Raw genomic sequence first — 14,883 nt, 5'->3', positions numbered from 1 at the left:
TCCATATCTTGAAAATATAACTATGCTGAATTCTTGGTGAATTGCAGCCCTAAATTCTGAAACATCTCAAAAGAGAATATGGGATCATCATAATCTCAAACAGTAATGCATTGCTCCTATCATGGGAAGAGTGGAAACTCCATATTCTGGCTGGAGAAGGATTGTCTATGTATACAATAAAGTTGTTAAATAACTGCTACAGACTTAGTGGAGCAGCTACTGACAAACTAGGCCACAGTAAACAGTAAATATGTCTATTATGTTGACGTTTTATATTATATTTGCTTTTAAGAAAGAAATTCATAGAGTTGTCTGAACAATAGAGCCTAGTACAGCCAATGGTTTCAATGGCCAACTTTAATACCAAGTATAAGTAAGTGGGTGAGTTTCAGAGATCTTACGTTACTTTAGGCTTAATGAGAAGAGGGTGGAATTATAGAAGATTGTTCAAAGTATATGCAGCTTAAGTTAAATGGATTTTAGTCTAAAGGTTTTGGTGACAAGATCCACAAGTCCCATTCCTAGCTGTGCCATTTCTATATCTGTGCTTCTGTTTTCCAGTATCCATATAGTAAAATAATGTTTTATTTTTAATACCTGCAATAGTTTTCCCCTATGCAGTTTCTTGTTCCTCTTTTATTATTCCACACCTTTCCTATCACTTACTCTTATCCTCCATCCCCAGATTCAATTACCTGTGGCATCAGTTGTCCAGAAAACCTTTTGAGAGAGATAACTATTCTGCAATAATACCATATTTACTCAAATCTACTGCTCATCTTTTCTTTTTCTTTTTTGCTAAATTGTATAGCCAAAACTGAGATGTGCATTAGGTTCAATGGTGTATTAGAATTGTGCATTTAACCCACATACACACACCCTGAACTCACTAGCCTCATCCTGACAGAGGGACACCGCTTCCCTACTGGCCTCATTTATGAGGCCTTCAAAATATTCCCCATTCCCACTCATGGTTTTCCAGCCTTGGCCTGATGGAGGGACACGGCTTCCCCTTGTCCGTCAGCCATTTGGAGGTAACCAGCAGAAGAGTCAACTGGCAAGGGAAAACCACACATTTCATTTGACAACAAATCCCTCAGTTTTTGCAATGTGCACTTTAAGAATTGAGGTGCACAATTACAATCCATGGTGCATTATGAGTAAATATGATACTGACCACCAGTGAAAGAAGGAACATTGAGTTCTGAATCTCTTGCCTGATTCAAAGAAGAATTACATTCTGAGAAGCTTGAGTATTTTGCAAAATTAAAGCTTGTAAGTTGTTTGGCTTGACAATTTCACGTCTATTATCCTGTGCAGTATCATACCCTCCAACATCTCAAATATTAAAATGGTCAAACAACATCACAGTGTAGTCAAAATGGCAAAACGTATTAATGAAGAAAAATAGATAAGCTAGGAGAGGCTGAAGCAGCTTGCTTTCGCCTGGGCCTATTGGGAAGGTCAGGAGTCCAGCATCTCCCCACTGATGAATTCGTTGAGTATATGCTACCTTTGCACTCATTTTACAGCAGTTGAACTAAGCTAAGACAAGGGAGGAATGTTCGAGGACAAGAGAAACTGGGACATTTTAAAAGCAGCTGCACAACTGGGAGGAGTGAGGACTAACAGGGGGTGCCATCTAAATTGTAGAATTCAATCAGTTGGGTAACACTTTAAATATCCTGTCTCCATGCAATTGAGTTGTAGTGTTTTACAATGTCTTTAGCCTTCTCTGCCAAGGAGTTTGGTGCCTCACCAAACTGCAGCTTCCAGAATTCCATAGCACTGAACCATGGCAGTTAAAGCGGTGTCGAACTGACTTAATTCTACAGATAGATACACCCTCAGACTTCCTGCCAAATTAGTTGGAGTATATATAGTATGGGCAGTATGATTAATGTCCCTGTCCACATATGGTTTAGTTTATGAAAATTCTACTTTACTGTCTTGAAATCAGCACATTGTGAATGGTGTGACTCAACATGAACATTACAGAAAGAAAGTCAGATTCAATAGCAAGTAAAAATTAGAAATTCCTTGGATTAAATTCATTATGCAAATGTCAGGTTTTATATGAATACCTACACATCATTTATGAGATTTTTATCTTTATTTTGGTGTTCATTGAAATATTTTGTTAATGCAAGAAAATCTTGAAGATATTGACTAAAATCTTATTGATTAGTTCCTACTAGAATAAATCAATTGAATCCCTTGTTGAATGTTGAGTCAGCATGTAGACACATCTCACTAATTTAATGAAGCTACTGTAGTTGGAACTAACAATAGGATTCAAGCCACCGAGCAGAGCATGTATGAAAGGAAATTGAAAGGGAGGTACATAAACTGCTGCTACATTGAGAACTGACAACATCTGTAGCAGTAGAATAAGAGTAGCTCCCATAACATCCAACCTTTTGCAGATAGAAAGTAGGGCACTCGTGCTTTAGCAATATCAGAGTTTAATCAAAAGTGCATGGCCAGGCATCAAGAAGCTGACATTATTATTGACAAATAACACAGAGAGCTACTATTGTGAATATAGAAACCATGGAATTTATGTGTTGAGTTTGGGAAAGGCTGAAAAATAGAAAAGGACAATAGGACGTGCAAGGCACTGCCTCCTTCTATTAACCTAGTGCAAATTATTTTGAACTTTGAACTCTGTTTGCAACAATTAAAAAGTGAGAGGAGAGAGAAAACTTGACTTTTAAATGCAGAAAGTGGAACCACAGAAGATTAACCATGTTTGTCTATGTCAAACCATGACATTTTGAGAGTATGGGCTCCAGTGTTGCACTATTTGAAAATAGAAACATTTCACAATAGAAATGGGAGTATCAATCCTTGAGTGGCACACCTGCAAAGGAGTTACCAATCCTTTTCGGGTGTGCTGGCTATTCAATCAATTGTTTTCAACCTTTGCTCCTCAAAATGGTTTAGGTTTTAGCACCCAAAATTGGATATTGACCACACTGTCTGCGGTTCTGGAAATTGAACTCCAAAATATTTGGAAGACCAGAGATTGAAAACCACCGTCTTGAATACAGTCATAATGTTGCTGTCCTCGGGCAAATGAATCAGTTCTTATTGGGCATATCCATACTGTAACTTTTCCCTTGCTGCTTTATTTAATATATGACATACTATTATACTATCAAGTACTACCAAAATTTTAGGGAGTAGCCTCTGAGAGAAGCAACCACCTGATCTGCCAAAGTGGTGTGACTTTTGAGTTCTGACTACAGAACAAAATTATAAATCTCAACAGGTGTTCTAGGTGACCTGAAAAAATGTCTTAAGATCCCATCTATAATTGCCAGTATGAAAAAAATTCTAGGAGCGAAATATGACTGCTTCATCTTGTCTAGAAAATTACTAACAGTTTACTCCACGCCATTCTGCATATGTCGAGAAAGAAAAGATTGACTCTCCCAGATCCTCCTGACAGCTGGTACTGATGGATGTGAAAGAAAGGGAAATGCCACATCAATCTGTAGCCTAATGATTAGATAGAAACATAGAGAAAGTGAAGGAACAGGCAGCATTCTTACAGATTACCCCCCAAAAAGGAGATGCTGAGTACATACAGAGACAGCATAGAGGGGCATCTGTTCAGTGCTCACTCAAGGTGAATTCACAAGATTAACAGGTTTTCTGGACAACAAGTTCCTGAAGAATCTTCCTGCTCACCTGATCATCACCTGAATGTGTGTCTCCCTCTTTCTCTCCCACTTTCTTCTCTGTTTCAATCTCACCTGTTGTCATCCTGTGTACCTCTGTTCAATAACATCCACTTAACTATCCCACAAGACCCTGATCGCCTAACCCCCATTGTCATTGGTCTGCAGCCTATCTCAGCTAATGCACTAGCAGGTCAAGCCCCACCCTGAGCATCTTGTGTGATCTCCAGCCCATGGCCTTGGCTCAGAGGAATGGCACATGGCCCATAGTCTGTCAATTTCATTTCTTTCTTTTCTACCTTAAGGGCGCACCCATTTTTTGCACCAAGAGCCCACAATCCGGACCTCTCCCTTTAGAGCAATCTATACCAGAGCTATGAATGAGTCTCAATGTGTCTCTGTGGATGCCTTTGCATTGTGCTGTGATGCATGCTGCATGCTCTTTTTGCATGCTTCTAGTCTTGCACACTTGATAATAACCTGCTCTGTTGAATGGTTGCAGTGCATTCTCCTTAGACCCCCATCCCTGTACTGCTCGCTCTGCTGCTATCTTGAAAAGGCGGAATTTTGCTTTGTTTTGTTGATTTATTTTTCACTTTTTTATTTGCTATATATTTAACGAATGAACTCTTGAGGAGAACTCTGTGAAAGTTAAACCCTCGAACAGGATTCATTCCAGAGAGGATGATGTCACATGAAGTCTAGGGAATAGAATCAATCTCCCAACTGTGCAAGAAGAGTGATCTTGCAAGGAAAATTGGAGCTCTTGATTCCTTGTCATCGTAGAAGAGAACCGAAGCCTGGTAGTTGCTTTTCAATGAGGCTACAATGTACACATCTTCTCTGAAAGCCTTTTGAGGGATTGCCCCTCCCTCTTTGCAAAAAAAAATGAAGAAAAAGAAGAAAGGAAAATATTGATAATCCTGCAGACTAATCCTAACCATGTTTACTTGGAAGCAAGCTCCCGTTACTTCTGTGAGATGAACATGGAAGCAGCACTTTTAGGATTGCCACCTGAGTTTAGTTATTTTGTGGGAGTACAATCTAATCATGTTTCCTTGAAATTGATGCGAAATTTATGATACCTGTGTGTAGTAGAGATTGAGTGAAAGAAAAGTGAGGCAGAGCAAGAACAGTATGTAATTAACTTACAAATATTGCACTCATACTTGATCTGCATGACCCTGAATGAGAGAACATTAAACAACTAATAGTAGAGGACACTGAACATAAGGCCCCTGACCCCAGAGTTCTCCTCAAGTGCCTTAGGTTCATCTGTGCATGACAAACTGGGAGGTTTTAGGGTCATAAAATGATACATTTCTGCTTGGATTTCTCCAGAGATTACTTCGTATGGACCTGCCTGTGGCAGATGATAATACAGTCCATTTCAATTCCACTCTCATGGCATTGATCCGGACTGCACTTGACATCAAGATTGCCAAAGGTAAGTATTGCCTTCATAAACCCAGCTAGAGAGAATTATCTCTTATCTGATAGATTAGATAATTCTGTGAAATGAGAGTGGATTTAGGAAAGCCCATCTTAAACTACTGTGGCACATGCTGTACGAGATACTTAAACCGAAAGAAGAATATAAAATTCAGTATGCATGTTGCTAACTCTAAGTTCATAGAGCACATACTCCACATCCCACAGTGAAATGAAGCTGAAAAGACTCTCTGGTACTCAGCTTGTCCAAATGCCATCTGTAGGAGGGGACCAACTCTTTAAGAGTCACCAGGAGAAGGACTAAGGGGTCTGAAGTGTGTTTAGAACAGAGGTACATCCCTCCAGATGCTAGACTGTAGCTCCTATCAGGCTAGGCAATGGTGAGACTGAAAATTGAGTTGTGGTCCAGCAACATTTAGAGTCTTAACATTTCTGATTTATATGTTTAGATGTTCTTGTCATTGTTTAAGGTTTCTTGGTTCCTAGGCTGAAATTTTGGCAGTTCAGCTTGTTGAAGCAGTTTAACTAAGTTTTGCCATAATGTACTCCGCGTTTCCCAATAAGGCTCTTTCTAGTAAGTGGAAAATTAGAGATTTAGAGAGCGAATTGTGCTAGAGTATTTCCCTCTGAATGGCCAGCTTGCTCATTACATTTCAGCATACAGTTCTTTATATGTAGATGGAATATTGGCAACAAAATAAAATTCTCCATCATGCCTGAGAGTACCAGGCCAGTTGAGGGAATCAGAGCAGAAGTCAAGGCATGTACAGCTCTTTCCTAGGAAAGAATCATTCAGGGAGAACAACCAATGAACTGCTGACCTCTCCCTGTATTTGATGTCTCACACAGTTGCCTGTACCTACTTCTAAAGCCAGGTTTGAGTAGGGAATAGTTGTAAATGCCAACTCAAAACTGTGTGGTATTTACATTTCGGGGAGAAGTTGTCCTCAGCTGTGATAATAAGATTGCGATGGCTTTTTTTATTTTCAATATTAAACACAAATTTGCAAAAGCAATAAAATGTTAATATTCAGATGGGCAGGGATAGCAATCAGGAGCACACATGTCTATTACTTACCTCCCATTCCTGGGTTGCATCTTCTAGGAGGGGCTGACAAACAGCAGATGGATTCAGAGCTGAGGAAGGAGATGATGGCAATCTGGCCGAACTTGTCCCAGAAAACACTGGATCTCTTGGTAACCCCTCATAAATGTAAGAGCTGCTGTTTACTGCCACTACCTACATTGACATTTTATCACACTGAATTCATTTGTGGACACTCATGTTTACTACTGCAAAGCTGTCTGCTTAATGCAGAGAATTATACTATTTCCACACTTACCTACATTTGTTATTCCAAATTAACAATAATTATTCTAACTGGCAGGCATCAGTGACAATATCTGTGTTCAAAAGAAGTATAAGTTACTGAAAAGGCACAGGATACATTATTGTAGCTACCTCTTACATATATATTCTACTTCTGGAGGTAGGCAACCTTCAGAGATCTGGAAGCTACATCAGCCACTTATGGCTATGGGGACTTCCGCCACCACCTTCATGCCTCAAATTGTTTTATTCTTCTTTTTCTCTTCATTTTATTTCTTTTTTTCTTTGAGTGTACAAAATAGATAGTCATGCTATCTAGAGGATATGATTGGTCATTTTGGAGCAACCACCACTAAAACTCAGTTTTAGTCCTGAGAGGTTTTTTTTCCCTCTATTGGAAGTGAATGGACAAGACCTTGTTGCAGCCACCCTGTGATCTGTTCATATGCCCCTATACATCTGATTTCTCTGGGGGCCCAAAAGACCAATCATGCTTTTTACAGTCACATTGGGTTTTTGCAAAAGACCCCTATGGATTTAGAGCAGATTGGCTGGATTGGTAAGATCAGTCACATCACCCCTAGAGGCAGCAATTGATGATTTCATCTGTCTCCAATTCTTGGTAGTATGTGGAGATCAGAAGAAATGCAGACTTCCTTCAGATTCCTCACTATAAACTCATGGTCCTTAGTGTGCCAAACTATTTTCTATTTCTCCTCAAAATTGATGTTGCGTCACTTTCTGCTGCCCTTTTGCAGATGAAATGGGGGTTCTCTGAACAGCTTAGCCTATCGCTGGCTGCCTCTGACTGGACAGGTACAGATTAAGTGGATAGGGAGCTCTCTTTGAGGAGGAGCATGGGACTTCCACGTGCTTCCCAAAAATGACGATGGAGTGATGTCTTGTTTTCCTTTGTCAATCAGCATTGGTCTTGATCCCTTATACTATTTCGGGACAATTGCTCCCAATGCTTAGGAGCCTGTAAAGACCAGGTCCTCTACTGTAATTCACCATGTGGCAGATAAACCTGTAGACATCCCCTCACATATTTACCTGGGCTCCCACCCCAAAACTCAATGACAAATTGAATGCTTTGCACAAGTTCAGTTGCAGTGTATCCAAAAAGATGAGAAATCAAAACCAGTACAAGGCACTGGGGAGTACCGTTGAACCAGTGCCAAAAGAAGAATAAAGTCTCTTTTTTTAAAATTTGCAGCTACCGACCTGACCGTGGGCAAAATCTATGCAGCCATGATGATCATGGAATATTACCGCCAAAGTAAGGCTAAGAAGTTGCAGGCTTTGCAGGAGGAGCAGGTATGTGAAGAACATAAAACATTAATTAGGAAAGATCCTTTTGCTCCCAGTTCTGGCTCAGATTTTTGTCTATTCAATAAACCTAATTTCTGCCAGCTCTTGGACTCACATTTAAAGGGTGGAAAGAACGTCATAGTTTAAAAACTGATTTTTTCATTAGTAACTATGGGGAACAGGATGAGTGTGTATGATTGAGAGGACGAGAGGGGATGCATTTATACTATGGAATCAATGCAGTTTGACACAAATTTAACTTCCATAGCTCAATTTTCAGAAGGAAAAATGACCTTTTAGACAACAAATAAAGTGCGGTTGATCTGGATCAACAAATCAATTCTAGCATTGTGAATCTGGTTCAGGAGAAATTAACTTTCCATTTTTGGGCTGTCCTTGAAGAAGTTGCAATGGAACCCGTCGTAATTGAATTCAAATTTTAACATTAGACTGCTGTTTCTTTCATTGTCAAACTCTGATTTAGTTTGTGTTTTCTTGTAGAATCGGACACCCCTTATGTTTCAGCGCATGGAGCCACCATCCCCAACCCAGGAGGGTGTCCAAGGGCAGAATGCTCTTCCTTCCTCACAGTTGGATCAAGGAGTTGGAATGTGAGTCTTAGCCAATAAAGCCTTAGCCAATAAAGCCTTCTGTGTTCTACAGAAGAGCTTCTTAAGCTATCTGATGTGGAAGACCATTAATTTATTCCCATCGTGCCAGAGATTTGTAGAGATCTTGCAGACTGGCATTGATACGTGGACCACCATATTGAGTAGCATATCAACTTCCAATTTATCTTTTTAAATGCCAGAGTAGTGCATAATAAAATGAAATCGTTATCTTTTATTTAACATATGTTAGTCTGAGAAGCCTGATTTGTCTAGTAACTCCCTATTCTGTTCCTGCCAAGCATTTGTTGAAGTTCTTGGAACCACAGCTTGTAGTTATATTTCAAGTACCTGAGGGTTTAGCATAGCAGAAAAAATTCCATATCTCCCATAGGAGGCTGTGGTAGTTGTCTCACCATCCTTCAATCCAGGAGTGATCCCAGTGTTACATGCCTGGCTATGGCAGGGCAGCAACTTCATTATCTCAAAGAGTTGACTCGGTTTGACCAGTCTCAAGCTCTATGTAGAATTATGTTTGAGTCTGAGTTTTTCTGTCTATTTCCAGGCGCGTGCAGGAAGGGGGAATGAAACCAAGCGAGTCATGGGTCACGCAAAGAGCACAGGAGATGTTCCAGAAGACAGGAACATGGAGTCCAGAGCGAGGGCACCCGGAGGAGATACCCAATAGCCGGACCAATTCCCAGGTGGTTTATGTGCCAGCAAGGTGTTTGGACTAGCAATTGCCTATCTGTCTTTTTCTTGGTGTCTCTTTTCCCTGCTCAATCCATCCTCCTGTGATCAGTCTGTCATTATAATGCTATATAACAAAATTAGAAATGTTTTCCTGGTTTGAAAGTGTTATTTCCTGTTTAAATATGTAGTACTTACTTTGAAAGTAGTTGTTATACTTCAGAAACTTTGTTTTTATGGCTGCCATAAATTAAGTAGAATTTCCTGAGACTCTATGATGTATTCATCGAAAACATATAGTAAAATGCGTTGCAAGATGTCCACCAAAACAAAGTTTTTGCAGTTTAATAAACATTTTCCATGTTTTTGTGATAGAACCAAGTAGAAAATGACATTTATAGCCCAGGAGTAATCGGACATTATGATTATATAATCTAGATTTGGAAAAATTGCTTAAATTGCATAGACCAAAAAAGGCAAAAGTATGGGTTGGACCAATATGGGTTCAGAATTGGTTTGCAGTGTGATTTGAGTTAGGCACAGAACAAACCACATTTTGGGAAGCTTCAGTAACACAATAAGTGTGGAATGTGTTTGTGGTGAAACCACTGCAAGACTTTTCTTCTCTAAGCAGAAATCTTCCTCTTTTTGGTCATCTTGCCTTTTCATTATATTAATTTGATCATGTAACTTCCCCTCATTAAAATAAAAAGGATTCTTAAAATAGTTTCAGAAATCAAGTAAAATTTCACCAAATTATGAGGGCTCCATATTGGTAACAAAGAAATGGTAATTTAATGTTCATCATATTGGCTGAGGTTTTCTAAAGGTATGAATTGCATTGACGTTAAGACAAATATGTGGGGAAGTTTCTTGCCACGTGTAATCACAATGTACTAACTTATTTTCCAAACACCAATATTGTATTATTTTGTGGAGTCCAGAATAACTTGAGAATAAAATACAGTGAGCAGGTCATTTTCCATTCTGCGCATCCTATGTTTGTCTTCTCCCAGAGTTGCCAGTATGTCAATGACTTGGTGCGCTTGGTGATATTAGGAAATACATTCAGATGCAGCCAAATATAAAAAATAAAAAAATCCATAAAGGAGTCATGCCTTTATTAACAAACCAAAATGCAGAAAATATACAATGCAAGCTTTTAAAGTGTTAGCTTCTTCATTAGGCAAAGATATTAAAAGTGATGACATTAGAGTCACAGGACTACATTTTGCCTCAAGGATTATTTCTGTTGTCAGGTAAGCTGGTCTCAAGGTATATCAGTGCTGCTGGAAATCATTTCCCTTCTTGGATATGTGGGGACTGGGAGCATAAAACAATAAAAGACTGGTAATAAAATTTGCATCATTGTCTCACTAACTGGCAACAGAGATAACATTCAAGACAAAATTTAGACCTGCGACTCTAACATGGTCACCTTTCATAGAACCATAGCATTGGAAGAGACTTCATGGGCATCCAGTCCAACCCCCTGCCAAGAAGCAGGAAAATCACATGTTTTTTCCCCAAGAAGAAAGCTGGTGCGCTAGCAGCTAGAAATGGCGGCATTATTTCTCCTTTCCTCATGTAATTGTACATGTTGTGGCAGCAGAGGGAGCTATATAATGTTTACGCTATTTTCTGACAAGAAGACCAGCAAGCTCCATGAAGAGCTTTGCAGCATCTTCGGTGCACTGGCATCTTTGGAGCAGAGATGGGGAACTCATGGCCCACCAGGTGTTGAACTGCAGTTTCCTCAGTCTCAGTCAACATAGGTAATGATGAGGAAGGATGTAATTTGTAACTCAACAACATCTGAAGGGCCTGTCTTTTAGTAGATCAGAGGGATTGTAGGAAGTGAAGTCCAGAACATCTGGAGGAGCACATTTTGAGAAACTCTTGTCCAAATTAATTCTAGATTTCAAAGGGTCAATTCCCTCCATGATGCATTTCTGTCTTTAGGTGGGAAGTGGGTTTATAAAGGATAATGACCATTGGAGGAACTGAATCATGTATAGCAGCAAAGCTCTTAAATCACTGGATGTTAACAATAGACAGAAGTTGGAAAAACTAGACTGATCCATTGAGTTTCTTACTCTTTGGACATCCCATCCCTCCCACGTCCTCTAGATGTAGAATGGAGTGGTGTCTTTCCACTTGGCTTTCCATGTGTTCTGACTCCATTGTTTGCCTTGCCTAATACAGTCTGTAGAGATGCGGGAGATGGTGAAGGATGGCTACTCAGACAGTGACCAGTATCTGCCAATGGAAGGCCATGGACGAGCAGCCTCCATGCCACGACTGCCTGCTGAAAACCAGGTGAGGGTTTTTTTCTCTGACCCATGTGTGAACTAGAGGGCTGAGGTGATTCTCTCTTCCCTGGCTCCTGGAGGTAGGAATAACCCTAGTGGTCACCCACACCAAGGATGCTGGCTTGGTCTTCTGTGTACTGATGCAAAGTGAAACATTGCTTGGACCCTACCTCTTCCATCTGAATTCTGTCAGGCAAGAGTGAAGAACATTTGCCCCCCTCCCCCAAGTTGTTGCTGAATCACAAATCCTATAATCATCCCTCATGATTGGCAGTGATGGAAGCAATTGTCCAAAAGTCTCTGGAGAAACATGGGTTTGCTACTCTAGCTTTAGGATGTGCCAAATAAAACTACTCAGTGCTTCAAGGAAGAATTTCAAGTAATATCATGACCACATGCTAAAGCCTTTGTTCTCAGATAGTGAGAAGTATCAATGTTGCTTTTATCTAGCACACTGATGAGGCTGAATCCCACATCAGCTATCTGTGATTTACATTGCCCTCTTTTTAATTCATAGAAATTGTCAATTTCATCTGGCCCACAGGTCGTGGCTATTGTGTAGTAATCATGTTGTCTTCCTGGCAGTACTTTAGCTTACATGCAAGCAGCCACCTGTCATCCTCATTTATTGGTCCTAAATATTATGGAAAAATTATCCCATTCAGTTCTACAAAACTAGCATTTTGCTATTAATACATCTCTTCTGGCCTTAGGGCTACTACCACCTTCGCATGCCTGGAGCCATTCCACTAATTATGTAAAGAGTGCTTCTTTAGTCCATTTAGGCCACAGTGTCAAACATGGGCCAATCTAGTCCACCAGTTTATGTGGCCCTCCAGATGCTGGAGTACAACTCCTATATTTCTCATCATTAGCTATAATGACTAGAGTGGATGGGAGTTGTGATCTGGAATAGCATCCGGAAGGCTTCAGTTACTTCTGTTTAGTCAGGATAATGGGTTTGATCTGAGATACAAGACTTGTAGATATTATGTGTCTGGTTTTAAAATGTCCTTTAAGCTTTCCCCAACTTCAGAGACACAAGAGCTGTTGAAAAGTAGTTTGATATCCCTGCTTTAGGCAGGGAAGGCTCTGCTTAATTTTGCATCTTCCTGCTCTTTTTGTCCCCAACCTGTTTAAGAAGACCAATAGCCCACATTCATCAGCTAGCAACAAGACAGAAGCAGATGCCAGGCTCCTATGACAGTCACAGCAGCGTGATGAAAGGAGAGACAGAGCAGATATACAGTTTCTTTACTACAATAAGTGAGGAGACCTCGGTGGCACAATGGGTTAAACCCTTGTGCTGGCAGGACTGAAGACCAACAGGTTGGAGGTTCGAATCTGGGGAGAGCACAGATGAGCTCCCTCTGTCATCTCCAGCTCCCCATGCAGGGACATGAGAGAAGCCTCCCATAAGGATGGTAAAACCAAAAAAAATCTGGGTATCCCCTGGACAACATCTTTGCAGATGGCCAATTCTCTCACACCAGAAGCAATTTGCAGTTTCTCAAGTTGCTTCTGACACAAAAACGAAAACTATAATAAGTGCTTTGACAGGCTGAAGGGCTTTGGGTATCTGTTACACATGGTTTTCAACTTGCATCAGTAACAAGTAACCAGAAGGATTAACATTGGCTGCAGTACACATATGTCAATTTTATGATATCTCCCTTAGAAAACCAAACCGGGCTCAGCCCACTCTGGCCAAATCTGGAGAAGCTAAAGGGGGAAATTATGAAATGAAAAAGGTTGACATGTGAATGCAGCAATTGAACAAATCTGACCCCAGGAGACAATCAGAGTAATCCAAGGAAGAGAAATGGCACCTCTTTGTCAGGGGAGGAGGGTGGGAACACGATCTGAGTCAGGCATCATCTACCATATGCTTTGCAAGAGAGTTCTGTTGAAGAGTTTGGGAACTGCCAATCAGGTTATCTAGCATCTTGTTCCTGCCCGATGCTACCCAATTGTGGTCCCTTTCACATTTTGGTGCCTCAGGGACCACAACTTTCTGCCTTAAGTTGCCTTGCTTTGAAGGCACCATTTCTGTTGTTTTGATGAGGCTAGAATTTTATTTTACTGAAGGTTTGTTCTGTTATGCTACACATGTCCCCAACCCTTCCTTCTCTTGACCAGAAATGGACAAATTGAAAGGACCAAATAAAATGGCATCTGCCTCCTTGTCCCAGCAGCGCTGCCATGTAAACAAGGATCATGTCCTTCTGCAGCAGTCTTCCTGCTATTAATGTTTGCTTCCTGATCTGGCATGAAGCATGCTTGGTGGTAGCCATCTCTTTAGGGATGTGACATGTAGTCCCAGCAGCCAGTGTTGTGCAAGGTGGGAGGGGCAGAGTGGATGATGGGCTTTGGGATAGGGAATGCTCTTTGCTAAGCATGTGCCAAGCAGCAGTTGCTCTCAGCATGCTCAGGTGTGTACAGCATTTATTGCCATATCAACAGGCTAAGCATATGTGTGTCTCTGTGTATATATGTGCAAATGAAAGCTTGGGCATATTATGACGTGAAAAAGGTCAATATACCATCTCCAGTGCTTCTTGCAATAGGTCCTATTCCAGGAGAAAGATGGGGTGTAAGTTGAATAAATAAATATGTATCCAGATTCTTCTTAGAAGATCCTAAATCTTGAATCACAAGACCATTACACCTTGCTGAAAACATCTGCTAAATCAACTAGGCTGCAAAACCCTGGCCTTGCCTTTCAGGTAGTAACACATCAATTCAGTGACCCTTTATTGGTCTGTCTCACCAAGGCTGGGTAGCCTGGATAGCTCATTTGATAAGGCTCAAGTGTTCCCAACAAAAGTCCCTCATTATCATCAGGTTTTTATCAAAGTGAAGATTCAGGAAGGGACCTTTGATTCAGCAGGGAAGATTTTAACTGTAAGGCAATGATTGTGAAATATTGCTTTGGAAAATCCTGGAGTTCCTCAATGAGAAGATCAGTATTGGTAGACAGACCTGGAAAAAACCCTCTTTCCTTACTACCAGCAGCACTCCCTTCAAGTACAGAGCTGTGAGGGAGTTGTAACATATGTTCTAAGCACACAACCCATGAGGGCCAGTTGAGGCAGTCCCACTGGACTAGAAAGCACTGGCTGCTTATTTGAGAGCATTTCCCTGAATCATCTGGAACATGCAGGGCTTTCTTGCCAGAAGAGTCAACACGAGAAAGATTCTCTCAAGGTAGATAATGTGAAAACGGTTGCTTTAAGATCTAGGTGGTCAACCCAGAGTAGAGGAGTGGGGGATTTTGGAATGTCTGAGTAAGAGTTAGAAAGCCCATAGTCTTGACTATGACAAGAAGTAGGCCTGGACTCCAGTTTTGTTCAGATACGCTGTGCTGCTGCCTACTTAACAGTGCAGCCAATTCCTTGGAGAAGAATTAGACAGTTGATAGTGTTGCTTTCAGCACAGCTGTGCTCATACCCATGGTGAAGAGGAGAGGCTGTTTGTGGAGAAAGAAGTAAATG

The 14,883-nt window shown here is 40.7% G+C and overlaps 1 protein-coding gene across 8 annotated transcripts in view; it reads left to right on the top strand.

Annotated features, from left to right (window-relative positions):
- CACNA1A (calcium voltage-gated channel subunit alpha1 A) overlaps positions 1-14,883 on the top strand; it is a 340,921-nt gene that overhangs the window by 302,371 nt on the left and 23,667 nt on the right. For all 8 annotated transcript variants that reach the window (XM_067463748.1, XM_067463751.1, XM_067463749.1 and 5 more), the window contains 6 exons: positions 5,028-5,133; positions 6,244-6,351; positions 7,685-7,785; positions 8,281-8,390; positions 8,953-9,091; positions 11,283-11,396. In XM_067463748.1, the coding sequence (XP_067319849.1) occupies positions 5,028-5,133; positions 6,244-6,351; positions 7,685-7,785; positions 8,281-8,390; positions 8,953-9,091; positions 11,283-11,396 (678 nt within the window). The remainder of the gene's footprint in view (positions 1-5,027; positions 5,134-6,243; positions 6,352-7,684; positions 7,786-8,280; positions 8,391-8,952; positions 9,092-11,282; positions 11,397-14,883) is intronic.

Source organism: Anolis sagrei, chromosome 2, assembly GCF_037176765.1.
Source record: "Anolis sagrei isolate rAnoSag1 chromosome 2, rAnoSag1.mat, whole genome shotgun sequence".
NCBI lineage: Eukaryota > Metazoa > Chordata > Lepidosauria > Squamata > Dactyloidae > Anolis > Anolis sagrei.
Note: the sequence above shows the minus strand (reverse complement) of the source record. Positions and strands in the feature narration are given on the sequence as shown.